This window comes from Natator depressus, chromosome 10 (assembly GCF_965152275.1).
Source record: "Natator depressus isolate rNatDep1 chromosome 10, rNatDep2.hap1, whole genome shotgun sequence".
Lineage (NCBI taxonomy): Eukaryota > Metazoa > Chordata > Testudines > Cheloniidae > Natator > Natator depressus.
The window spans coordinates 12,985,077-13,012,394 of NC_134243.1; the positions used below are offsets into that span (position 1 = coordinate 12,985,077).

The 27,318-nt window shown below is 42.6% G+C and overlaps 1 protein-coding gene across 2 annotated transcripts in view; it reads left to right on the plus strand.

Annotated features, from left to right (window-relative positions):
• Positions 1–280: 280 nt before the first annotated feature.
• The window catches only part of CHLSN (cholesin), a 196,280-nt gene continuing 169,242 nt past the window's right edge, over positions 281–27,318 (plus strand). The window contains exons 1-2 of one of the 2 annotated variants that reach the window (XM_074965239.1): positions 281–436; positions 2,550–2,679. In XM_074965239.1, coding sequence (XP_074821340.1) covers positions 2,578–2,679 — 102 coding nt within the window. In that variant the 5' untranslated portion in view covers positions 281–436; positions 2,550–2,577. Of the gene's footprint in view, positions 437–733; positions 1,195–2,549; positions 2,680–27,318 lie in introns of those variants that run through there. The other variant, XM_074965241.1, reaches the window with a different exon arrangement.

The window sequence follows — 27,318 nt, forward strand, 5'->3', positions numbered from 1 at the left end:
CAGAGGCACGTGCCACTGGGGCCACAAGAGAGCATGCGCCCAGAGGCAGCAGCACCCACCCCAGGCCAGCTGTGTGGCATGTGGTTTGGGAGGGGGAAGGAGAGGAGCCAGGGCAGGACAGGGAAAAGGCAGAGGGCTGGGAGGAGCCAAGTTCCTGGGGCCCCTCCCCCTGCAAAAGCTGAGAGCCTGGCTGTCTCAGCGCACAGCGATGACGTCGACACGGTGCGCCCCCCCCCGCACGCGGGCCAGCCCTCTCGGAGCGCACATGCGCGTACGTCCGGGGATAGAGGCGGCTTTCTATTGGCCACTCTTGTGATTGACAAAGCGAAATCCAACGAGGCTCCCTCGCTGGCCTTCGGGAGCCAATGAGAGAGAGGGGGCGGTCTGCAGCGCGAAGCCCAGGGCTGAGTTAAATGTGCTGAGGCGGGTCTGACAGGTGCGTGGCGAGTGGACTGAGGGAGTCCCAGCAGGCGTCCCCTGGGGGGAGGGGGGCTCCTATTCCAAGTCTCTTTGGGGCGCAGAGCTCCCCGCCTGAGCCCCCGGGGGGCGGTCGCTGCGCGGGAAGCCTGCTCGGCTGCCCTCAGCCGGAGGAGCCTGCGGGGGGGCAGTGTGGGTGGGTCGCCGTAGGGCCTGGTGGGGGGCAGAAGGGGCTGGCAGAGCCGTGTGGGGGAGGAGATTCCTTCCGCCGGGGCCGGGGGAGGGACGGTGACTGGGGGGAGGGGCACTCACCGGGGGCAGGGGTGCTTAGCGCGAGCAGTGCTGGGCCCTTCCCCTCCGCCCCCGACTCTGCTGTGCTTCGGGTGCCCATGCAGCAGGCGGTGGCCTCCTCGCGCTGGGTAGTCCCGAAGCGCTGCAGGAGGCGCTCTCTGCCTTGAATCTGCGGGGTGGGCGGCGGCGGCAGTGATGCCCAGCTCCTGACCCAGCAGGCGGGGAGCTCTGCTCCGGTAGCATCCAGATTCCCGGGCATTGCGTGGTAGTTTGGAAGAGCGAATTATTCCGTCTCCTCGTGGTTGCATAAGCTGATTACACATCAGGCCCTGGTTAGGATGCTCAGCGGACTGGGAGATGGGCGGTGCTGGTATATTGGCGTTCAGTTCAAAAAGCCTGGCGTATTGTAATTGACGAACACTCAGTAGTGGTGTGTTGTGTTATAGTGACAACAGCTCTTACTACCTGTGTACTGAAAGGAACCCAGTGAGTAACCATTTAAGGTCTTTGTCTGTGTTGCTAGTAGATCTTGCTGCTCAATCTGTGATTAAATACCATACAACTGTAAACTTCCTTTCTCCCACACCCTTTCTAGTGCCTGCTCACCATATGGGCCCTTCACAGGATACACAACAGCCTGAGTCACAAACAAGTAACTGATAAATATGGTATAATTAAAATCACTAGTAGCTGACCATCTGAGGGTGGCTGCATATTCTCTCTTCATGCCACACTGCTGACCATAAAATAAAGTTGGTGTTTCACTGTATTAAAGTTACAGTTGCTACTAGATTAAACTGAAACCATCAAATATTACTGTAAATATTTTCAAAAAAAGAAAAGGAGTACTTGTGGCACCTTAGAGACTAACCAATTTATTTGAGCATAAGCTTTCATGAGCTACAGCTCACTTCATCGGATGCATACTGTGGAAAATACAGAAGATGTTTGTATTTTCCACAGTATACATCCGATGAAGTGAGCTGTAGCTCACGAAAGCTTATGCTCAAATAAATTGGTTAGTCTCTAAGGTGCCACAAGTACTCCTTTTCTTTTTGCGAATACAGACTAATATGGCTGTTCCTCTGAAGCCCCTTGAATGTTTCAGGTTGATGGTGTGGCTTAAATGCCTCTATGTTTTAGTCATTCTCAGCTGCAATTAATGCATCATAGATGTGGTTGTAGCCAAATGTAAGTTAGAGCAATCCATGAGGACCAGATCAGTGTCTGTCTGGTGTCAGATCCAGGGCTATCTTGGAATCTCTCCCGCATCCCCAGGCTGTCTGAAATTAAATGCAAAATACATACAATATAATTCCCTATTTAAATGCATTTTCCCCTCGCTCATCATCCCAAAATTGAAACATTTACAGTTCTTTACATAACACAACTAAGTTCTCCAGTTTACTATTTAGGCCTACCACTTGTTTGTACATACCCATTTGTTATTTATTTATTATATTTTAGTACTTTTCAAAATACCCAGTCCTAATTGAAGCCAATTAAGTTGCACATTCAACACTTTGCCTAATATGAATTTTGACCAAGCAATTCCAAATGTAGTAAATTATACTCCCAACTGATGCTAAGTTGGCTGGGGAGCAGGTGTTTTAAAAATTGATAAAATTCTATACTTATTCTCCTTTCTTCTGTGATTTGACTTCCACAATTTACTGCCATTTTGATGCAATTCATTGTGTCAAAACCTCCTTCACAAATGGATTTGGGGTAAACATTTGGATTAACTCCACTCCAGTGTTGTTTTCCTGCATTGTACGTTAATTAGCTCATACTGAATTGTAGCTGAAATGTATCTTTCTGTGTCTGTCAACTAATTTCAGAATAGAAAAGAATAAGAAAAACACAGAAATGAAGGAAGAAAAAAGGAGGAAAAAATCAAAACGGCATGTGGCAGAAAATGAACAACTAGTCCATGAAACTGAACCAAAGAAGAAGAAACAAAACCTGGAGGTAAATGCCCAAGAGTGAATCTGTTTGTTTAGTTTGCTGGTTGGTTGTTTAGTTAGCTAGTGGTTGGTTATCCCAACACTACAGAAATAGAGAGGTACAATACTGGATCTGAGTGCATTATTAGATTGAGTCCATGATGCATCCAGGATAAATGAAATTAAAACATGTATGGATCCATGGGCAGCTGCTCTCCAGGCATGTCTGTTTTTAAAGTGTATAACAGTGGCCTAAGTATGTGATCACCGCCTGTGTAGGGTGTTAATATGAAAGATGTCAGGTAGGGTTTAAAGGTGAAATGGGAACCAAGTGGCTGTGATTTCTCTGGGATAACATCAGATGGGAAGATAGTCTTAGGCTGTGCCTACACATAATTCTGATCACTCAGATACCATATTTGGAAAAATTTGAAAGATTTGTTTTGATAATCGTGTTGCATTAAAAATGCTGTTTGTGCTTACTGCAGTGATGGAAACTTGTACTTTCTGACTGACCAGAAGGTGTCAGCAGCCTCTTCACATATAGAGCACTTGCAAATTAATTTTAAAGGAACTGAATTTAACAGCATAACAGATTCCAGTAGAAAGTAACCCCCACCTGCTGGAAACTTTTTTCTTTAGCGCACTACTGCATGTCATTGTTTCTTGCAAAAGCAGAGTTGCAGAATTGTTCTCGCTGGAGTGGTATATGACCATGGCATTCCGGTTCAGCTATTATGAGGAGAAGCAATACTTCAAATGCCATGTATTAAAATCTAATGGCTTTGGTGGCACTTTAAGAGTCAGGCATCAAAGTTCAAGTTCTTATGCTTATCAATTAGTGCTTATTGCCTCTGCAGTTGGGTACCTTGCGTGAATGAAATATTCACATAGTCTTTGCAGATCTATATTCGTAAGCATTCAGGTCCTGCCAATCAAATAATCCAGAGATCAAGTATCTTAATATTGTAGATCAGAGAACAGGAAAAAAAATCCTGCCTTTCCTCAGGAGCTTTTGAAGTCTTAAATCCTGATCCTGCAAACATTTATGCATGTGCTTAAAGTTCAGGGTTTTAAGTAGCATTGATCTGATTCCCCTTCTTGTTGTCATTTACAGTAAAACTTGTGGATGTTGATCTTTGGCTAGATTTTATTTAGGCTCAGTTAGCAAATGGGACAAGTATTTTGAGAGAGTTTCTTCATGTGTGAGTAAATGTCTCCAGCTTGTCTGAATACAGCTATTGCAACGTAGAGGTTATGGTATTGCGCCTATAAGGTTCAGAAAAGCTGTGAAGGCCTTGCAGTCTATATTTCAAGTTAGTTAATCTGCCTCCAAGCAGACTGAGCGAGGTGTCGACTTCCTTCTACAGGAACCCCTTGAAAGTAAAATTAGGGAGTGTAAAATGTATAGGTCAGGAAGGGGAAGGAGAAGTCATAGTTTCAATTAAATTTGATCTTTGATTATGAAGAGACAATCCTCCTCCTCTCTTCACACTACATATCCCAAAAGTACTTTACTTTAGGGATCTAGCAGGATCCTTAACCTCCTTCAAGTACCCCGTAAAATGTACAGAAAAGTAACTCAAGAGCTGGGTGGAAATAACTCTTCAGGCAAAAAATTAATCGTGTGTGATTTGGAGGGAGAATGCTAAAGGCAATTTAACAGAATTTTAACTATCTATAGTCTGTCTGCACAGCTAGCATCGTATAAAACAAACCCCTCTCCCCAGACAGAGCTTATAAACCAGTGAAACTCAGACCTCAATGGTTCAGAAGCCAAATTAGTGATCAACATTACCCCAAGAGCCGCGATCGTCTGAATTCATTGTTTCATTTACTATTTTTATTTGATTTTATATATATATAAACAAGAGATATATACATAAATTAATTCTCACAGCAAAATGACTGACCAAGTATTATTTTATCAACTACAATTGTTAATAACATAGTAAAAGCATCCTGCTTGGTTAATAATTTAGATTGATTAATAATTAAATCACACAGCGTTTTAATATCAGAGCTGTAGGAGACACATTAAAGAGCCGCTTGTGGCTCACAAGTGTCAGTCTGAGTATCACTTGATAAATCTTAAGAATGCAGAGCCGTTCTGGACTGTTTGATGTCTTGTCTGATCAACTGTTGAGATACAAAAGTTAGTTTCTGCTCATTGTACAGGCTGTTGCACTGTGGAAGGAGGGAAATATTTATTAAAGAACAGTATCCTTAAATGCTATCTGAGAACATCACTAAGCATAACAGTCATGAGAATTACAGGAGTTAGTGGGTGGCTTAGATATGTATGCAGTGTTAGTTTTATGGAGCACCATATAAGGCCTATGCCAAGCTATTTTTTGGCATCAGCATTATAAACTGTAACTGTTGATACCAAAAAAGCATAACTTAGTAAACCACATTTTTACTGTTTGAAATTACTGTTGAGAGTAACAAATGTGAGATACATTTTAACACTTTGCTTCAAAAATGGTTAATGAATATTTTTGTCAATTATTTACTGGACTTTTGGGGGAGGAATGCCCAATTTAGTTAACATGGTTATTCTAAAGTAATACCTTTGTTCAGCAAGCACTGTCAGAGGGTATGCAAAGTTTAGTAGGAAGTATGAGGTAAAGCAACCATACTGGTATCTTCTGGTCTTAATGTGTGAATCTGTGAACTTGTTTTTTGACATCCTGAAGTAAAGCTGTTAAAAGATATTAAACCTTCCAGCTTTTTAAAAAACAAGACAGTGAACTCTCTGGCCTTAAGAGCTAATTCTAAGCCAAATCTTCTATGACTGGTATGTTATATTTAAATCTGTGCTGTCAGTGATTTTTTTTCCCCGCAACTTATAATTTTTCTTTTCTTGGTGTTTCCCCGGAATCTCACTTTTGCTGTGTTCGTCTTTTATATTTGCGCTCTGTTTTGTTCTTGGAGGTTTACTTTGTTTAGGTTAGGGCTCCCCCCACCAAAAAAAAAATTTGTAGCATTTTTTTATGAAATCCATATAGTATTCGAGCAATAAAAACAGACAATGGGGAAAGACCTACTAAATCATTAAGTGTCGGCATGCAGGATTTTCATACGTAGGTAGATAGTTTGATATATTTATATTTGAATTTAAATCTAGTATTGCTTTAAAATAAAGAGCTGACAGACACCTTGCTAAATGTAGGGGGTGAGGGAGGGATCACCAAGAATTCCAAAAGAGTATCCAATAAAGCATAATGAACTGTGACTGTCTTTTAATGTAGTAGCTTTGATTCAAAGTGTGACTGTAACTTTTTGAATGCTTGAAGCAGAAAGGTTCTGACAGGGTACAGTTGCTTACTAGGTTCTTATAAAGAACCTTGTATGGAGATACTTTAGTCTTTTTAAGCTAACAGATGCATAATATACTACTTTTGGCACTGGAGAAGTTTCACTGGTTCATTAAGTCACTATTTACCCGTGATTTACTTTTAGCTATTCCAGCAGTGCATTTTCAGGCTGCAAAGTGGAAAATGTAAATCTCTAATTGATTTCTGTGTAGAGCTGCAGGAGGGCAAGTTAAAATGTGTCTGCAGTGACTGGATTTAGTATTACATTGATCATTCTTTCATGACATTTGTTCCAAAAATACTTACTAGCATAAGGCTAAAGCATTCTTCTTTGGAACAAGTTTACTTTTCAGAGTAATCTTGGTGTTTTATTGATTTTTCATCTTCTTCTTTCCTCCTTTTACATTAAATGGCAACAAACAATTCAAGGCTAATCTAAATGTTTTCATGAGTGTTCTTAGAACTATAGTTCTAAATGACTTTACATTTCTGTAGTTGAGTTAAGTAGCATATTGTATATGTTTTTAGTCTTTGTTCAGTCCTGTGTTTTTACTAATAGTTTATCATGATGTTACAATTTTATTAAAATATTTAGCAGTAAATGCCACACATTTTACTATTATTTTTAATTTACCCAAACATGAACTTTACATGTCAGTCAGTTTTTTTTTTTGTAATTTATCAATATGATCATATTTTAAAACTGTTTTTACTTTGAAATTGTCATCCTCAAGCCATATAGCGTAGAAATAATAGACATGGGGAAAATGAATTCTAAGTTGTGCATTCCAGGTTGACAGTCATAATTTTACAGCACCATTTGCCCCAAATTAGCTTTTTAAAGTTCTCTGATACAGAAAAATTTCAGTCTACTGACCTAAGGATTTCAGTATTGTTTAATATGCCAGCGTTAAGTTCATTGTTTGATGACATGAGCATTGCATGTTGCATCGTGTGTGTCCTTTTTCCCACTTGTTCACAAGAATGGGCCAGGCAAACAGAGAAGCGGGATGGCTAATGATTATCCATTATACATGTGCAAAATGCCTAGATTTCTATAGCAAGCATTTGTGTATTCTGTGGCAATTACTTAGTGTGTCTGCAGAATACCAGGTCACTCACAAATCACTTACCACGAATGTGCTTCTCTTTTTATATACATACACAAACAGTGGACAGGATTTTCAAAAGGGACTGTTGATTTTGGGTGCCTCAATTTCTGCATGCCCGATTTCAAGAGAGGTGTGCTCAACACTTTTTAAAAATCAGGCCTCTTTAAGGTTGTCAGTTTGAGGGAGCGCTGCGCTTTTAGACTCCTTTTAGCTGAGCTCAAATGAACACGTTTGGGGACCGGTTTCACTACCTTCACACCTCTCTGGTTGCAACCATGTTCTACTGGTCCTAGTCTGTGTCTCTGGGTTGCAGCTCCCATTTTCCCAACTGACATAAACATGACAGGGCCCAACTGGGGTTGGCAGCAGTAAGCCACTGTTCCTCCGGGAGCCTGTGACAATGACTAATTAAAGTGACTCAAAACCAGCTTCTTCAAAACGAAACATTATTTATTCACCCAAGGGTACATGATATGCAAAGCAAAGGGTAAAAACAATAAAGGCTTCTACACTTACTTTAATCTTTCCTTGTAGATTTTTGTAAATTGCATTCAGCCCAGTTACCTCCACAGACTGTGGGGGAGAGCCTGCTTGCTACAGTTTCCATGTGTCTCTTTCTCTGTGGGCAGGTCTACACTACAGCTTAAGTCAGTCTAACTTAGGTTGCTCCAGGGTGTGAAAAAGACAGTCCCCAGGGGCAATGCAAGTTACTCCCCTGGCTGGACACTCACAAGGCGGCTGGTCCCAAAGCACTAGACCAGTTTACTCCTAAGCTTTCCTTGGACTCCACAGTCTTTCTTCTTGGCCTCTCCAGCATACTTCCTGGGTACAAGCTCTGTCTGTTACCTCTTCCCAGAAAGGGGGTGTCTCAGTCTGGCAGTCCAACTCTCCTGAGACAAGTCTAGACCTCCCCTCCCTTCCCCCTGGCTTCTTCGTAGTTTATGTACACCCTTTCCTAGAGCTCCATTCTTGTTGGTGCTCTGGGTTTACCGTTCACCTCTTCAGGGTCCTAAGACAGTGAAGCAAATGGACACAGGCTTTGTGAGGGTTTCTAAACACAATTGCTCTTTACTTTATATTGCACAAAATAAGTATAGATCCAGAAAAGAATTTCCCTGCCTGCATTTCATCATGATTCTGGAGTGTTGTAGGGCTTAGTCAGAGCTCTGGGCTTAGCCCTCTGAAGAATCTAGGATTCCCCCTTCCTGCACATAGACTCCGTGAGTCAGATGAAAAGCTTTCTGTCCTGTGTCTCCAGTTTCCTTCTTCCTTGGCTGGTTTCACAGTTTAAGACCCACTTCTCTGTTCTTCTCTTTTGCTAAGCTTCATATGTGTCTCTCTGAGTCTCCTCCCCAACCTCTGTCTTTGTGTTCTTAAAGAGCTTAGCTGACACCTGGTTTCTTTGTTCTGCTGTCTGAGGATTTTCCACTCCCCAAAACCAGGCTCTTACAGAGAACTTGAAAAAAAACTGGCTTTCCCCAGCCTTCAGCCATCGTGTTGTTCTGCCTGGGCCAGGTTTATTCATTAGTTTAAACCCCTTAAAAATGGGTTTCAAAGATGGACTTGTAGGTGCAGCTTCCCTGCTCCTTAGCACGAGGTGCAGACAGCAGTATGCAGTAAAGACCGTCATAAGACATAAGGGTACAAACAGTTCATCAAACCAAACTTAGAATTCGTAAGTTGTACATAGATTGTCTCAGTGGTCTTTTGTCAATTTCTGTAGGGGTGACTCTACCACTTTTAACATAAAGATGTATAGTTGCTTACCATGAAATGTGACTAAGCCCTGGTCTACACGAGCGTGGAGGTCGACCTAAGATAGGCGAATAGCGTAGCTGAAGTCAGCGTATCTTAGGTCGACTTACCTGGCCGTGAGGATGGCGGCGAGTCGACCGCTGCCGCTCCCTGTCAACTCCGCTTCTGCCTCTCATGAGCTGGAGTTCCAGAGTCGACGGAGAGCGCGTTCAGGGATCAATTTATCGTGTCTAGATGAGACGCGATAAATTGATCCCCGATAGATGAATCACTACCCGCCGATCTGACGGGTAGCGAAGACCTGCCCTTAGCCTCACACCAAATCTGTGTAGTTGTTATGAAGACACTTGGAAAGAGAAATCAGCCATACCCCCTTGGGTATGAAATCAAGTTACTCTTCATTCCTTAGTTTGAAAGATGCAGAGGTTCGTCAGGGAGATTACGTAGGCCCTAATGGTTTTCAGGGAAGAGCATTGATTTGCAATGTAAGAAAATAAAGTTTTGGAAAATGTTTTTTGACCTTTCTAGTACTTTGTGAAAAATATTATCACTGGCTTGGTTAGAGGAAGAGGAAAGGAACCATCTTTTGAGCTCAGATGGTCAGATGTAGCAGATATTTATTACTACAGAGATCTCCTTGAGTGTTAATTTGTGGGTTTGGTTCTCTTATCTCTTTATCTTCAATGTATAATTAGTTTGATTTTCTTTTGATTTTGATACTGTTAAGCATTCTGTAACTTCCATTGGCCTTGCCACTCTTCCCACAGTACTGTTTCTTATTCCAGCCATGTTTATGTGAGAGGCATTTGAAGTGCTTGTTTTCAGTTATCCAAGTGTTGCTTATGTTTATGGATTCTCTGCCCACCTCCACTTTAATTCTGAGCTGGCTCAGCATAACACTGCAAGAACAGCTTCTAAAAGCACCACTATGGCACTTACATTGTGCAAGTGTGGAACTACAAAGATTTGACTGTATTGTCTCTAATGGATCTTTAAGTCCTATTAAGAGAGGCCTTGCTGTATCCAAAGGATGTATTAATCTTTTGAGTTTAATGATGGCAAAGACAATGTTTCTCCAACATTCTTTGAAGATTTATAAGGTTCAATAGAAGCATGTGAAATTTTGCAGGAAGTAATCAGTCATTACTCAAGATCAAAATTTAAACTAAGATCCTATAAAAAGTCATATTCATTCTGCTCCTAATTTAGTGGAAAAAACATCATTACCTCTTGTGAGACTAAGAAACATTCAGCCTTTTTTAAATCCAAATTCTACTCCGAGTAGGTAAAAGGATGCTAAATGTTACAGTATTTGTCGTCTCATAGCACTATTATAATCTGGTCAGGTTCTTAGTAAACAGAACGGAGTTGTTGCTGTCTGTACTGCAAATGGATGGGGAAAGAGGAATCAACATATTCCCCAAATAAAGACAGTCAGTGGGAAAGGAATTTTATTTTCAAGATTCCATATGGGAAATATAAACAATGAAGAATAAACAAGTAGTGGTATCCCTTTAATCAGTGGAATAGCATGCAGGTGCCCAAACAGTGAGACATCTATTTCCCAAATGGAAAAGGACAAAATCAGTAAGGAAAACATTTTTATTTTCAAGTTCCTGAGGGGTTATTACAAAGGCCAGTGGAGAGTTATTTCTATTAAATAGCAGCACAATAACAAAAACCCCATAAGTAATTGCTTAATGTCACTATTTTCAGTATAATGATGGAAAGATCTATGTATAAAGCTATATTCATTGAGCTGTGGAAATAAAGGCATGATATTGGTGGATAGCTGAAGAGCTACCTGTGTGGTGGTGGTGAACATGTTGCCAGTGATTAGGTACCCTAGGTTACCGGTGGCAGAGTAATGAACATGTTTAATGAATCTGACAGACAATTAAGGTTATACTTCCAGGGTGAGGCTACTCTGTCAGAGCATATTCAGTCCTTTTGTCACCTCACTAATTCATACTAAAAGCATTGTGAGAGCTCAATGAGTTTGTTTGCAAATCATCTACAACTCTCTTATTCTTCTGCTATTCTGTCCCCTTTAATATGAGGCTTATTTTGTAAGCTTCAAAAGAAGTGTTTCCCCTTCCATGGCTTGTTACAGAAAGAGAATATAACTGCAAGTGAGATGGTCCAAGGCAAGGTTCCTATTGCCTCGATACCGATACGTGGCTCATATCAGCTCCTATGTAAAACCTTTAGAAGCATTGCTGCATAGGGATGCTAGTTCCAGCTCTTCCTTCACTCACTCAGTCATCAACTACCACTCTTGATCCTGTAGCGTATGCTTCAGTATTGTCTTCATTTCATTCTTCGCTTGTTTCTGGGGGGAAGTAGTACATCAGTCCAGATGTGCTGAGAGAGGGAGAATGAGTTATTTAAAAAATCTCTAAATTCTTTTGCTAAATTAATTCACAGTGCGTTTATTTATTTTTTAAAACTGTGAAGTCTCATTGACACTGAAAAGTTTATAAAGAATATTAGGCCTTTTGTAAACAGACAAGTTCAAGAAAGTGCAAAAAATCTGTCTCTGAAATACTGCTATGCATAGATTAGCCTGAATAATTTTACATTCCTTTGAAAATTATTTTTGTAATGGTAAGAACATATTTCCCAGGAAAAGGGTATTCACAGCTGGGAAAACAGTTGCTACTTTGAAGATGGTTTTCCCAGGCAAACAGCTCACGTCTCCAACTGTTTTTGGTATAAACATATTTAGTGTGCTTCTTAGTAATGTTTAAAGGAATTTCTCATTAGGTATTAACTGAAAAACTGTTTCATTCTACCAGGTATTTTCTCTTAATCATGTTTGATTAGTTTTCTCTCTTTACTTTCATACAGTCATGACTACTTTCATGTAGTCAGCAAGCAGGGAGTTAAAATAATGGGGAGTGAGGTACAAAGCTCCCCCTTCTCTGCTATAAGCAGAGGGAAGGTTCCCTCCACACCACCCAGCTTGGGTAAGCAGTATTTGCCTACCTCATGGTTAAATTGCCAAAAGATACTCAGTTCTGCAAGAGATGCAGGCCTTATCTACACTGCAAAGATAGCTTGATATAAGCTGCCTTGTGTTGACGTATTTGTGCATGGATCTACTCTCAGATTTGTCTCCGGCAGATGTAAGTGTCCTGCTACAGTGATGCTGAAAAACCATGTCCTTGAACAGCGTAGAGCCATGGTCAACCTACTCAGGTTGACGCACTGTGAGTGTGGACACTGCATGACTTATGTTGACCCTAACAGTCTTCCAGCAGCATTCCCCGTGATAGTGACTACTCTGATAAACTCCACTATCCAGGGGCGACAGATAAACTCCAGTATCCTGGAAGCCTCCTCCCCCGTTCCCCTTTAAACCCCCCCCCCCCAATGTTTTTGAAATGCCTTTTCCTGATTGCCCTGCTTAGCAAGCACACCTAGCAGCTCACCCTTGAAATGTACAATGGTCCAACCAACTATGCTGGCTCCATGCACTAGACTTGCCCTGCCTTGAGCAGACAGGAGATACTGGATCTCCTGGGCCTTTAGGGAGAAAAGGCTATGCAAGCAGTGCTGTGGACCAGTCCTAGTAACGTGGACCTCTATGAGCAGATTGCATGGAGGATGCAGGTAAAGGGGTACAACAGAGATCAGCAGCAGTGCTGCCTGAAAGCAAAGGGACTTCTCCAGGGATACCACAAGGCCAGGAAGTGCAACAATAGATCTGGTGCTTCATCACAGACCTGCCACTTCTACAAGTAACTGCATACCATGCTTGGCGGAGACCCCACCAGAACCCTGCAGACCACTGTGGATTCCTTGGAGGAACCCAAGACAGAGATCCCTGCCATGATCAGTGAGGAGAAGGAGGTGAAGAGAAGTGATGGGGGAAAACCAGCCATGGTGCAAGCCAGGACCTGTCTGAGACTGCAGTTTAGTCAGTCCTGCCTGGAGAGCATGGATGAGCCTGGTGAAAGGGAAGGGGACTCGGGTAAGTGTGCAAGCATTTTTTCCTTACAATGTTTTAAGTTTAAAGATGGTGCCTGGCCCATCCCCAAGTTAACAAGGCAAAGATACCTACATTTCATTGTTTTATTTGTATGAGAAAAGGTAGAGGTACAACAAATAGAGGTGGAATTGGCAACTGTGTTGCATTCTCCTGTTGGATTAGGCAGGGGTTAAGGAGCTTCAGAGCACTTTGTTTATGTACATAGGGATGTCCCTTTTATCCTCCTGTGAGATCTTGATGAAGCTTTCACGGAGATAGTCTGTAACCCTCTTTCAAAGGTTTCTAGTTATGGCTGCATTATTTCTTCCTTCGCAGCAGGATACTTCCCACCCCGCTAAGTGATGACTTTGGTTGGCATCATTGCAGTAAAAAGGCTTGTGGCATGTGGCCCAAGGTGGGTTTTGGATGCTAGCAGCAGCTGTGTTGTCTGTGCTCTTGTGACCCTTAGGAGTTAGATATCAGCTAAAATCGCCTATGGAAAATAGCGTCCATACTCAGTGACATTACATTATGCTTGTACTCATGGAAGAGGGACTGAAATTTTTTTGTTTCATGTAGTAGAAAGTCCACACATACACCCTCACCGCTGCTGGGCCATAGTCGCTATGGGTGGTCCTGGAGAACAGTGCTGAGGCACTCCCAAACTGAAGTGTCAATAAGCATTTATTAAAAGTGTTTATAGGAATAAGGGAAGGGAGTTCTGAAACTTATCTTTTCCTATCTCTTGTGACTGTAAACCCAATGGTACATCTGTGGTTTTTATCCACAGCTTCTGGTTTGGTGGCCTTGAGGAATGTCCTCTCCCTGCCAGCAGAACACCTGACCCTGATGAGGAGGAGAAAGAAGAGGACGAGGGAGGACATGTTCTACAAGATCCTGCAAGCTAATCCTGCATCAGACCGTGAACAAAGGAGTTGGAAGCCAATGTGACTGGCTACCTGAGAAGGAAAAAGGACAGGAAAAAAGTCCCAGGAGTCCCAACTGGACTAAGAGAGGGAAACGCACCAGGACATAATGGGTCTTTTCAGACAGGAAACACAAACGCTGCAGATCCAGGTTGACCTACAGGTTGAAAAATTCCAGACTCTCCACCCTTTGCAGTCCTTGGAGAACTCCATAGTCACTGATGCCTACATCCCCCAACATAACATATGAGGTCATGGGGCACAGCAAGGAAAACCACAGCTTCACATACACTGACCTGTGAGAACCATGGTTGCTGTATGTTTAGCCACAATGGACTACATTTGTGTACTCCAAGTGGACATAAATGTCCACTTCCTTTCTAATTTCAAATTTTCACCCCCTTTGTTAAAAAAAATTGTAGAACTTCGCCTGTGGTATTTTTTGCACATTACTTTCCTGCACTGTGTTTTCCCCACTAAATAAAATTTTGTTTTTGGGGAATCACATAATCTATCTTAGTTCACAACAAATATTGCAGAGGTAGTCAAAGAAAACAGAGCTTGTAAATATAAACCAAGCACCACATAATTCATAGCTGAAAGAAGCTATCCTGTGTACAGTGAACACACACAGTTCTTAACAGCACCCAAAGCTCTAGACCAAGAGAACACTCCAGCACAGAACATTACCATGGCTGATTGTTTAAAGAGCTCTTTCAAAGCCTCCCTCAACCACATAGTTCCACACTGGGTTCTTGTAATGGCCCTTGTATCTGGCTGTTCAAAGTCAGCAGACAGCTGCTCCCCCTACAGCCTGGCAGCGGCTTTCCCCCTTTGCCTCATAGATATCATGTAGAACGCAACAGGCAGCTATAACCGTTGGGATATTTTTGTCACTGAGATCCAATCTTGTATGTAAACCCGTCCAATGTGGCTTCAGTCTACCAAAGGCACATTCAACTGTCATTTACACATGCTGAGCCGGTAGTTGAATCTGTTAAGGTGGCTAATGTATGGCTTCTTAACCAGGGGAACAAGGGGCAAGCCGGGTCCCATAGAATTCTTAATTGCGTTTCAGTATTGCCAATGGTAATCCACCTGTCAGAAAAGAATGTCCCTCCTTGCAGCTTTCTGAACAGTTCTGTGTTCTTAAAGATGTGGGCGTCATGCACATTTTGTGACTGTCTCACATTGGTACTGGTGAAGTGTCCCTGGGGATTCATCAATGCTTGCATAACCATAGAAAAGTAGCCCTTACCGTTGATGTACTCTGTGACAAGGTGGGCTGGTACCTAAATAGGGATATGCATGCCATCTATGGTCCCACAGCAGTTCAGGAATCCTATTGCCGCAAATCCATCCACGGTTTCTTGCCCGTTGCTGAGACTCTCAGTCCTTTGTAGCAGGAGACATTAATTGCCCTACACACTTGCATGACAATGACCCGCGCTGTGGGTTTTCCAACTCCAAAATGATTTCCCACTGACTAGTAGCAATCCAGCATTGCAAGCTTCCTTCCACTTACTCCTCTACTGTCAGTGCAGCTCTCGTTCTGCTGTCTATAAGTTGGAGGGTTAGGATGAGATCAGCACACAAATCCAGAATGTGGCCTTTTGCATCTGAAAGTTCTTCAGCTACCGCTTGTTGTCCCAAACCTGCATTATGATGCAGTCCGACCAGTCGGGTCATTTCTCAGGCACAGAAGTGGTGCTCCACTGTCTGCAGCTGCTCTGTGAATGCCACCAACCACCGTGAATTGTTTTTTGGTTATTTCCCTCAGCAAACTGTCCTTAAAAGTAGTTGTCACGTCTCCCAGTGCTGGGGCACTTCCTGCTGGTCTACATATACAGGAGAATCATGTGTCTTGTATCTGCGATGTTATGAGAATAGTGCAGAGCTCTGTGGGCTCCAGACTTCTGTAAGAGATGGCATTCACCCAAAAGTGCTGTGGGGTTTTTTGGGATCTTTGGGGGGGAAAATGGTGTGAAAATTATGGGATATGAGTGGCATTATGGGATGAAGAAAGTTGCATGCTGCGAGCTTGACCCTAAGCGCTTGGAGATCACTGAGCAAGTCATTAGTATCCCACAACGCATTGTGCAAATTTACCAAAAGGCATTGTACCAGATAGCAGCATGTGGCGCACTGGGATACCTACTCATGGTGCACCATGTTTTATATCGATACAAGCACTTCTGGTGCGTACATGCAGTGCAGACCCAAGCAGCCAAGTATGAAAGTGCCCAACTGATATACAGACTTGGTGGCTGTCTGACAATGCAACTTGCGTTGGCCACAGTTTTTAGTTGAGAGTTGATTTAAGCAGTAAGTTTGCTAGAGGAGATTAAAAAGATGGCAATCAAGATGCCACATCTCAGTATGGGATGAAATGAGGAGAGCTGTGCATACAAAAACAGGTTTCCTTGACTGGGCTTGAGAGTTGGACATATACCCAATGTAAGACACTGTATTATGAGTCAGAATCTTCTTGTTGCTTGGCTGTTACTCTTGATACAATTTTGTTAACATTAAGTTGTTGGCAAAACAAACTTGTAAAATGTAGTTTACTTACTGAGAGATTTCAGTTTTGCTGATTTTACCAAAGACCATATTTTCATCACCCCAATATTTTATCTTTTGTGTTGTAGGGGAATCTGTATTAAAGATTTTTATTAGGGGACAAATTATATGTATTAAAATTTTAAAAGGTTTGAGGGGGAGGGAAGATTGGAAAAGTTCCATAGTATAAATAAGAAACCCATGGAGAACTATTTTGCTTGATATGTAAATATAATTTGATATCCCCCAAAGAGGCAGAAAAAAAATTCTGCATCTATAAACTAAATAACATGAGTGAGGTGAAAAGACTGGGTCATATTTGTTTTAGCTATTAATGAATAATAAGATAGATAAATGAAAATAACTTGTGCATCAGATGGTAGTCTTGGAACCAAGCAAAATTAGTGAATGCTTACCAAATGTTTATCTGTTATATTATGCAGGTCAGTAGAACAGAAATGCTTTCTCAGGAATTTTAAGAGTATTAGATTTACCATTTCTTAATAAGAGTAGGAATAGTATGAGGAAACAGCAGTTAGAGGCAGAAATAATTCTTATTTATTTTACAAGTGTTCCTAGGAAAGGTAAAATAATTTAACAGGATGGATTCCTGGTGGAATGATATAGTGATTTTTGAGATTCATTATCAAAATTAAGGGGTGACATTAAGTTCAGATTACTATCTAAGAAGCAGCCCTAGATACGCCAGTGAGGTATGATAGTGGTCTATAAAATCATGAGTACTGTAGAGATAGTGAATAGAGAATTATTTACCCCTTCACATAACATAAGAACCAGGGGCCACCCAATGAAATTAATAGGCAGCAGGTTTAAAATAAACATATAGAAGTACTTCTTCACACAATACACATTCAACCTGTGGAACTTGTTGCCAGGGGATGTTGCAAAGGCCAAAAGTATAATTGGGTTAAAAAAAAGAGGATATGTCCATCAGTGGCTATTAGCCAAGATGGTCAGGGCCACAACCTCATGCTCTTGTCCTTATTCACTTTCTCCACACCACTCATGATTTTATATACCTCTGTCATATCCCCCCTTAGTCTCCTCTTTTCAAAGCTGAAAAGTCCTAGACTCTTTAATCTCTCCTCATATGGGATCCGTTCCAAACCCCTAATCGTTTTAGTTGCCCTTTTCTGAACCTTTTCCAATGCCAGTATATCTTTTTTGAGATGAGGGGACCACATCTGTACGCAGTATTCAAGATGTGGGCGTACCATGGATTTATATAAGGGCAATATGATATTCTCCGTCTTATTCTCTATCCCTTTTTAAATTATTCCTAACATCCCGTTTGCTTTTTTGACTGCTGCTGCACACTGCATGGACGTCTTCAGAGAACTATCCGTGATGACTCCAAGATCTTTCTCCTGGTTAGTTGTAGCTAAATTAGCCCCCATCATATTGTATGTATAGTTGGGGTTATTTTTTCCAACGTGCATTACTTTACATTTATCCACATTAAATTTCATTTGCCATTTTGTTGCCCAATCACTTAGTTTTGTGAGGTCTTTTTGAAGTTCTTCACAGTCTGCTTTGGTCTTAACTATCTTGAGCAGTTTAGTATCGTCTGCAAACTTTGCCACCTCACTGTTTACCCCTTTCTCCAAATCATTTATTAATAAGTTGAATAGAATTGGTCCTAGGACTGACCCTTGGGGAACACCACTAGTTACCCCTCTCCATTCTGAAAACTTGCCATTTATTCCTACCCTTTGTTCCCTGTCCTTTAAGCAGTTCTCAGTCCATGAAAGGATCTTCCCTCTTATCCCATGACAACGTAATTTACATAAGAGCCTTTGGTGAGGGACCTTGTCGAAGGCTTTCTGGAAATCTAAGTACACTATGTCCACTGGATCCCCCTTGTCCACATGTTTGTTGACTCCCTCAAAGAACTGTAATAGATTAGTAAGACATGATCTCCCTTTACAGAAGCCACGTTGACTTTTGCGCAACAATTTATGTTGTTCTATGTGTCTGACAATTTTATTCTTTACTATTGTTTCAACTAATTTGCCCGGTACTGCCGTTAGATTTACCAGTCTGTAATTGCCAGGATCACCTCTAGAGCCCTTCTTAAATATTGGCGTTATGTTAGCTATCTTCCAGTGATTGGGTACAGTAGCTGATTTAAAGGACAGGTTACAAACCATAGTTAATAGTTCCGCAATTTCACATTTGAGTTCTTTCAGAACTCTTCGGTGAATGTCATCTGGTCCCGGTTACTTGTTACTGTTAAGTTTCTCAGTTAATTCCAAAACCACCTCTAGTGATACTTCAATCTGTGACAATTCCTCAGATTTGTCACCTACAAAAGATGGCTCAGGTTTGAGAATCTCCCTAACACCCTCAGCTGTGAAGACTGAAGCAAAGAATTCATTTAGCTTCTCTGTGATGACTTTATCATTTTTAAGTGCTCCTTTTGTATCTCGATCGTCCAGGGCCCCACTGGTTGTTTAGCAGGCTTCCTGCTTCTGATGTACTTAAAACATTTTGTTATTACCTTTTGAGTTTTTGGCTTTTCTTACTACATTTTTACATTTAATTTGGCAGTGTTTATGCTCCTTTCTATTTACCTCACTAGGATTTGATTTCCACTTTTAAAAAGATGCCTTTTTATCTCTCACTGCTTCTTTTACATGGTGATTAAGCCACGGTGGCTCTTTTTTAGTTCTTTTACTGTGTTTTTTATTTTGGGGTATACATTTAAGTTGAGCCTCTATTATGATGTCTTTGAAAAGTGTCCATGCAGCTTGCAGGGATTTCACTCTAGTCACTGTACCTTTTAATTTCTGTTTAACTAACCTCCTCATTTTTTGTGTAGTTCCTCTTTCTGAAATTAAATGCCACGGTGTTGGGCTGTTGAGGTGTTCTTCCCACCACAGAATGTTAAATGTTGTTATATTATGGTCACTATTTCCAAGCGGTCCTGTTATAATTACCTCTTGGACCAGATCCTGCGCTCCACTCAGGACTAGATCGAGAGTTGCCTCTCCCCTTGTGGGTTCCTGTACCAGCTGCTCCAAGAAGCAGTCATTTAAAGTATTGAGAAATGTTGTCTCTGCATTTTGTCCTGAGGTGACATGTACCCAGTCAATATGAAGATAATTGAAATCCCCCACTATTATTGAGTTTTTTATTTTGATAGCCTCTCTAATCTCCCTTAGCATTTCATCGTCACTATCTCTGTCCTGGTCAGGTGGTCGATAATAGATCCCTACTGTTATATTCTTATTAGAGCATGGAATTACTATCCATTAGAGATCCTATGGAACATGTGGATTCATTTAAAATTTTTATTTCATTTGAGTCTACCTTTTCTTTCACATATAGTGCCACACCCCTCCCCCCCCGCGCACGACCTGTTCTGTCCTTCCGATATATTTTGTACCCCAGAATGATTGTGTCCCGTTGATTGTCCTCTCTCCAGCAGGTTTCTGTGATGCCTATTATGTCAATATCCTCCTTTAACACAAGGCGCTCTAATTCACCCATATTATTATTTAGACTTCTAGCATTTGTGTACAAGCACTTTAAAAACTTATCTCTGCTTATTTGTCTGCCCTTTTCTGATGTGTCAGATTCTTTATGTGAATGTTTCTCGTTTGATCTGGCCCACGCTTTATCCTCTTCCATCCCCTCCTCCTGATTAAAACGTAGAGAATCTCTGTCAATAGACTCTCCTCTAAGAGAAGTCTCTGTCCGATCCACTAGCGCCTCTGCAGCAATCGGCTTTCCCCCCATCTCTTAGTTTAAAAACTGCTCTGCAACCTTTTTAATGTGAAGTGCCAGCAGTCTGGATTCACTTTGGTTTAGGTGGAGCCCATCCTTCCTGTATATCCCAAAAGTTTTCCCAGTTCCTAATAAATCTCAACCCCTCCTCTCTACACCATCGTCTCATCCACGCATTGAGACTCTGAAGCTCTGCCTACACACCTGGCCCTGCGCGTGGAACTGGTAGCATTTCTGAGAATGCCACCTTAGAGGTCCTGGATTTCAGTCTCTTTCCTAGCAGCCTAAATTTGGCCTCCAGGACGTCTCTCCTACCCTTCCCTACGTCATTGGTACCTATATGTGCCACGACCACCAGCACTACACATAAGTCTATCTAGATGCCTCGAGAGATCCTCAACCTTCGCACCAGGCACCATTTAAATCACATGAAAACTTGTCAAGAGGCTGTAACCACGGGGTAGTACCAGACCCCTTCAAGAATAATCAGAGATTCTATATACAGTATAGAGAAAAATGGTCAAGTATGTGAAAAATTGAGCCTTTATTAGCTAGTAACATTCTGCCTAGTTCATATTTTTTTTCTTATATTGTAAAGAACAGAAACTTTGTTTCTCATATTTACCCACTTTAGGCCTGAGCTGTACCCATTAAAGTAAGTGGGAGTCTTTCCATTGACTTCAGTTGGCTTTGGATGAGGCCCCCTTTTGTTACTTGCGAAAAGAAAAGGAGTACTTGTGGCACCTTAGAGACTAACCAATTTATTTCAGCATGAGCTTTTGTGAGCTACAGCTCACTTCATCCGATGTAGCTGTAGCTCACGAAAGCTCATGCTCAAATAAATTGGTTAGTCTCTAAGGTGCCACAAGTACTCCTTTTCTTTTTGCGAATACAGACTAACACGGCGGTTACTCTGAAACCTTTTGTTACTTGCTGTTTTGTCTTTTTCTCTTTTCTGATTCTCTTTGGAACAGGTGAGGGATTGCTGTTTTTTTCTCTTGATTAAAGTTATTGTAATCATGGCTATGCTCATGTCTATATTTTCCGATGTTTTGGGTAGAGGCCTGTAGTTCTGTGATTTCCTTAGGGTTACCAACTTTCTAATCACACAAAACCGATCACTCCTGCCCCGCCCCTTCTCTGAGGCCCCGCCTCCCACTCACTCCAATCCCCTCCCTCTGTCGCTTACTCTTCCGTATCCTCACTCACTTTCACTGGGCTGGGAAAGGGAGCTGGGGTCGGGGGGAGGGGGAGGGGTGTTACGGGCTTTGGGCTGGGGGTGCAGGCTCTGGGGTGGGGCTGGGGATGAGGGGTTGGGGTGCAGGAGTGGGCTCTGGGCTGGGGCAGGGAGTTGGGGTGCAGGGGGGTGAGGGCTCCGGCTGAGGATGGGGCCAGTGATGAGGGGTTTGGGACACAGGAGGGAGTTGGGGTGTAAGAGGGGTGAGGGTTCCAGCTGGGGGGTGCGGGCTCTGGGGTGGGGTGGGGGATGAGGGGTTGGGATCCAGGAGGGGACTCTGGGCTGGCTGGTAGGGGGGCAGGGTCCCGGCGGCTTACTGTGGTTCCAAGGACGTGGCTGCCAGGTCCCCGTGGCCTCTAGGCACATGGGTGGCCATGCGGCTCTGTGTGGTGGTCACGGTTCCCGGCCAATGGGAGCTGTGGAGCTGGCGCTGAGGGCGGGGGCAGCGCATGGAGCCTCCCAGTCCCTGGCTGCCCCAGCGCTTAGGGGCCGCAGGGACCCGGTGGCTGCTTCCAGGAGCTGTGCGGAGCGAGGGCAGGTAGGGAGCCTGCCTTAGCTCAAGGCCTCCACTGCACAGCCAACCTGACTTTTAATGGCCCAGTTGGCAGCTTGGTGCCAACCGGAGTCGTCAGGGTTCCTACATTTCCTAAAGGATTTCTTCTAAAATAATTGTAGCCTTTAAAATTCAAGGTACAGTAAAAGTGTTTTTTCCTTAAATAGGGACATTGGAGTTTAATTCCAAAGATTAGTTGGACTCGGTCAAGTAGCTGCCAACTCTTGTGAGCCCTTCCCCCTTATTTTTGTCAGTAGCTGCCTGCCCTTGGGTGCTTGCTGCACTTCATTATCTCGTTCTCCCTCTGCAAAAGCTGACTGCCTGAAGTCTGGAAATTACTACAGGCATCACAGACACATGTCACAAACCAGCCAACATTATTTCAATCTTTCCAAATTGAGGTTTAGAAAATGTGGAGCTATCTAATCCTGAATCTTTGCCAGACACTGCAGCAGAACAGAGGCTGCAACCAAAGCAGAGAGAGTAAAAAAGGTGCATGGTGTGTAATCACCATGACGGTGTTATACTATAATGATGGAAAACTGAAGCAAGTGGGAAACATGTCAATGGAAAGTACTGTAATGGCCCCATTACAAAGCCCTGAGGTATTACAGGGAAATAGAGACATATGGTTTGCAAGATGTGATTTGAACCATGTTGCAAGGATATCAAGTTTTTGAAGGCTTGCAAAGTGTCAGATGCTGTTATTTCAGAGAAGTTCTTGCAGTATGTAAGTTGCATTATTATAGCTGAGTGGTTTGCAAACTATGGCTCATTGGAGCACTTGCTGGTTGTCTGCAGAGAGCTAACTGGTCACATGATGCTGGCTCTCCATGTTTCCAGTTCTCAATCACAATACAGTAAGCTAAAAAAGTTTTATACTTTCCCAGTATTATTTTTCCATGTAAGAACTTGCTGTGTTGTTTAACCACCAATGATTGTAGAGGAAGCTCCATATTCTCCTAAAACAACACAAATAATAGTGAATTTATTTCTAGTTTGCAAATTTTGTTCAGACTATTAGCAAATACCTACATATAAAAAAACCCTAAATGGATCATGCAGAAACTGAGATACAGCAAGCAAGCAGACGCTGTGCAAATCATTACTGGATCAAGCTCCATGAAGAGATACAGACAGCCTCAGACAAAGGAAACCTCAAAATCATGGATGATGGCCTGAAGAAAGCTCTAGGTCCCACTGTCAACAAGGTTGCTCCTCTCAAATCGCACAGCGGTGAAATCATTACAGATAAAAGCAAGCAGTTTTCTCGTTTGTGTTGAACACTATTCAGAGCTATATGCATAAGAAAGAAACATCACCAGCAAATCACTGGACCAAATACCAACTCTACAGGTCATGCCAGAGCTACATGTGGAGCCCACTGTAGAAGAGCTAAGCAAGGCCACTGATTTGCTATCAAGTGGCAAGGCTCCTGGAAAAGATGGCATCCCAGCGGAAATCCTCAAGTGTGGGAAAGACAGCCTATTACCATATCTTCATCAGCTGCTACTTAAGTGCTGGAAAGAGGATGAGATACGTGATGCAAACATCATCACTTTGTATAAAAATAAAGGTGAAAAGGGCAACTGCACCAACTACAGGGGTATCTCACTTCTAAGCATAGCAGGAAAAGCTTTCACAAAAGTAATCTTAGTCTGCCTACAACAGCTGGTGAATCGTGTCTACCCTGAATCACAGTGCTGATTCAGGGCTGGAAGATCAACTTTAGACATGATATTTTCTCTGCAACAAGTCCAAGAAAAGTGCAGAGAGCAAAACCGACCATTGTACGTCGCCTTTGTGGACCTAACCAAAGCATAGACGGAATGAATACCCCTATCTTGGGACCGGACCACCAGGGCAGCCAGTACATAAACCGCAAAGGGTACTCTTCAATGGTGCTGCAAGCACTGGTGGATCACCTGGGACGTTTCACCGACATCAACGTGGGATGGCCGGGAAAGGTACATGACGCTCGCATCTTCAGGAACTCTGGTCTGTATGAACAGCTGCAGCAAGGGACTTACTTTCCAGACCAGAAAATAACCGTTGGAGATGTTGAAATGCCTATAGTTATCTCTGGGGACCCAGCCTACCCCTTAATGCCATGGCTCATGAAGAGGGGAGAGGGATAGCTCAGTGGTTTGAACGTTGGCCTGCTAAACCCAGGGTTGTGAGTTCAATCCTTGAGGGGGCCACTTAGGGATCTGGGGCAAAAATTGGGGATTGGTCCTGCTTTGAGCCGGGGGTTGGACTAGATGATCTCCTGAGGTCCCTTCCAACCCTGATATTCTATGATTCATTCGACACAGTCAGCAGAGCAGGTCTATTTGCAATACTAGAAAAGATAGGATGTCCATCAGCCCTGTTAAGTCTTAAGCGTTCATTCCACAACAACATGAGAGCAACTGTCCAGCTTGACGGATCACTTCGGACAGCTTTGAGATGAAAAGCGGAGCGAAGCAAGGATTTGTTCTTGCCACTACACTCTTTGGAATCTTCTTCTCAGTACTCTTGAACTCTGCGTTTAAGGACATGAAAGATGGAGTGTATCTTCACACAAGATCAAATGGGAAACACTTCAATCTGTCCCGACTTAAATCAAGGACCAAAGTCAAAAAGGTGCTAAACAGGGAACTTCTATTAGCTGATGATGCTGCCCACAATGAAGATCTATTACAAGAACTTTTCAAATACCTGTCAGGCATTTGCTCTCACCATCAGCATCAAGAAAACAGTTGTATTAGGACAGGGGATTCCACAAGATCCTTCAATTACCTTAAATGCAAACCAGCTAGAAGTAGCCCAAAAGTTCAGCTATTTAGGTTCTACTGTGACTACCAACCTCGGACTGGATGAAGAACTAAATTTTTGCATTGGAAAGGCTGCCACCACCTTTAGCAGACTAACTAAAAGGGCATGGAACACCTCAAAGCTTACCATCAAGACCAAAATGCTAGGGTACCAAGCTTGCGTCCTCAGCACTCTCATGTATGGTGAGGAAACATGGGCAACTTAGGCTCATCAGGAGAAAAGGTTGAACAGTTTCCACCTATGTTGTTTACACTGCATACTCAACATCAAATGGCAAGATAAAGTCACCAATGGAGAGGTTCTTCAAAGGGCAGATTTACCAATTGTGACAGCCCTGCTCAAGGAAAGACGATGCACTGGCTGGGCCATCTGAGGTTGGAAGATGGATGCATACCCAAGGACATGGTATGCGGGGAGCCATCAGAAGGAGCAAGAACAACAGGACATCCCAAGCGAGATATGAAGGAATTTGGAATTGATCCTGACCAATGGGAAATCTTGGCAAGTGATCGTAACAAGTGGCACCATTGTCTCCATCAGGGTATCAAAGTTTATGACAGGAGCTGGCTCCTCCAGCTTGAGGAGAAAAGAGCCCATAGGAAGCAAGCTGCTCCCAACCAAGATATATTTGCAATAACTGCCAAAGATCATGCAAATCTTGGATTAGCCTATTCAGTCACATGAGACATTGCAAACCATCTGCATCATAGGCTGCAGTTTCCACCGTCTCTCGTAGATGAAAGGATGCCAACAAAAAAAATGGATCAACTCATGAGCAATTTACAAATGGAAACAAGACCTAAATTCATAATTAATCTAATTTTCAATTAATAATTTCACCTAATCTAAAAACAAAACCTGATGGGCTACAATTCAGAGTCTCAAACTTTTTCCATAGTGTGGACAACATATTAAGAGTGACTGTGTTATAGTCCATCTCCCTTTACTGATTGTGCATAAAATTTTGGAATGCACAGTCAGTTTCAAGAAATTCAGCACTTGTCCCAGTAACTGATAATCTGGCCCACAGCTAGAACCAAATCAAATTCGGGGTTAGAGTCATAACTAGATCAACAAATCAAAGTTTCACTATATAAACAGTTTCCTTTTATTATGAATACCTACGCAAAAAGCATAATTACATTAAGATTGTAATGATGTCAGAAGTAAACTTTATGACTTCAGTTATTATTGATATTTGAAAGCCAAGAAATTTTAAAATTGTTGCCACACGCATCCTTAACTCTGCCTTTCTATTGCTACTTAATCTATAGGTAGATGATCGGGATGCCTTTACACCCACACGTGGTACTTATTTCTGTATTTGTGCATGCTCTCTTTTCCTCTCCTCCATACCTAGCACTCTTATTACTGAGGTGTCCAGGCACCAGAATACAAGAATTAAAATGTATCAGTGTTCAGGTGAGGACTATTTCCGCTGCTCCTTCTTCAGTGAAGTTTTATAGCACTTCCTATGTGGGAGAACTCTATGGCAAGGATGATGACACTTGATGGCCATTATGTTGCTGCCTCTGTTGAGAGAAGGCCTAAAACAGGAGGTATATCCTGTGCTGAGGTAAGAAATGAATTTATCCCGACCTTTTGTGTTAGGGATATATTTGATATATTTGGCCTTCCATCAAAAAACTCCCATCCCAACTCCAAAGGAAGTCAACTTCTTCGATTCTCGACACTGTTTCTTTCTCCTTCTTTTGTCTGTCTTCCCAAAACATATTTTCCTAGTAATTTGCCAAACTTTTAACAATTACCAGTGACTGCACTTATTAGTCAAGCAGGCTGGGGATTTTTAAACAAAAATTGTTTAATTTAAACAGTGGAATGGTCTTTATGTATATTTTGAGTGTAATTGTCACAAAGCTGGTAAAGCTCTCTCATCCGGATATCGCAACATTAGGCTGCAACACTGTCTCTTTCCATGGCACCTGTTGCACGCTTCGTGGGCCCAGACTCTGTTATCACTTCATGACAATGGGACTTCATGGTCCTGCTGACCCAGGCAGGCACGCAGGACAAGTGCTGACTCCTCAGACTTCCCAGTCCCCAGTAGCTTTAGCACATCCCCTTTCAGAGTTCCAACCTTGTGGGAAATGTAGGTTTACAGTTCACCTCTCCAGGGACATGTGATAGTGGAAGCAAATAGAGACACAAGCATTGTAAGGGTTCCAAAAACAAATAGCTCTTTATGTTAGCTAGCATAAGAAATGTACAGATCTAGACAAAATAATAAAATACCTGTATATATTTCTCTGCCTCCATTTCCTCACCACTCTTGTGCATTCTTTGGGCTCATGTCAGAGTCCTCTAGGACAGGGGTTCTCAGGACAAAATTTTTGATGGCCTCAGAGTGCGGCCACTAACTCTTGCTGGTGGCCGCTCTCATATTTTTTCCTAAAATACTTGTGGGTTGGAGCCTGAAATCCCTGTGTCTAGATCCCAAAGCTCCACAGACAGGGCCTGGGGATGGAGCCCAAGGCTGTGCGGATGGAGCATGGGGCCTGCTGCCACACAGCCGTAGCCCAGGGCTGGAGCTCAGGGCTAGAGCCCGAAGCTCCATGGCCAGAGCGTGCTGCCCTGCCTCCCCAGGGCTGAAGACCAAAGCCTGAGCCCCACTGTCCCTGGGAAGGTGGGGAACTTACTGTCT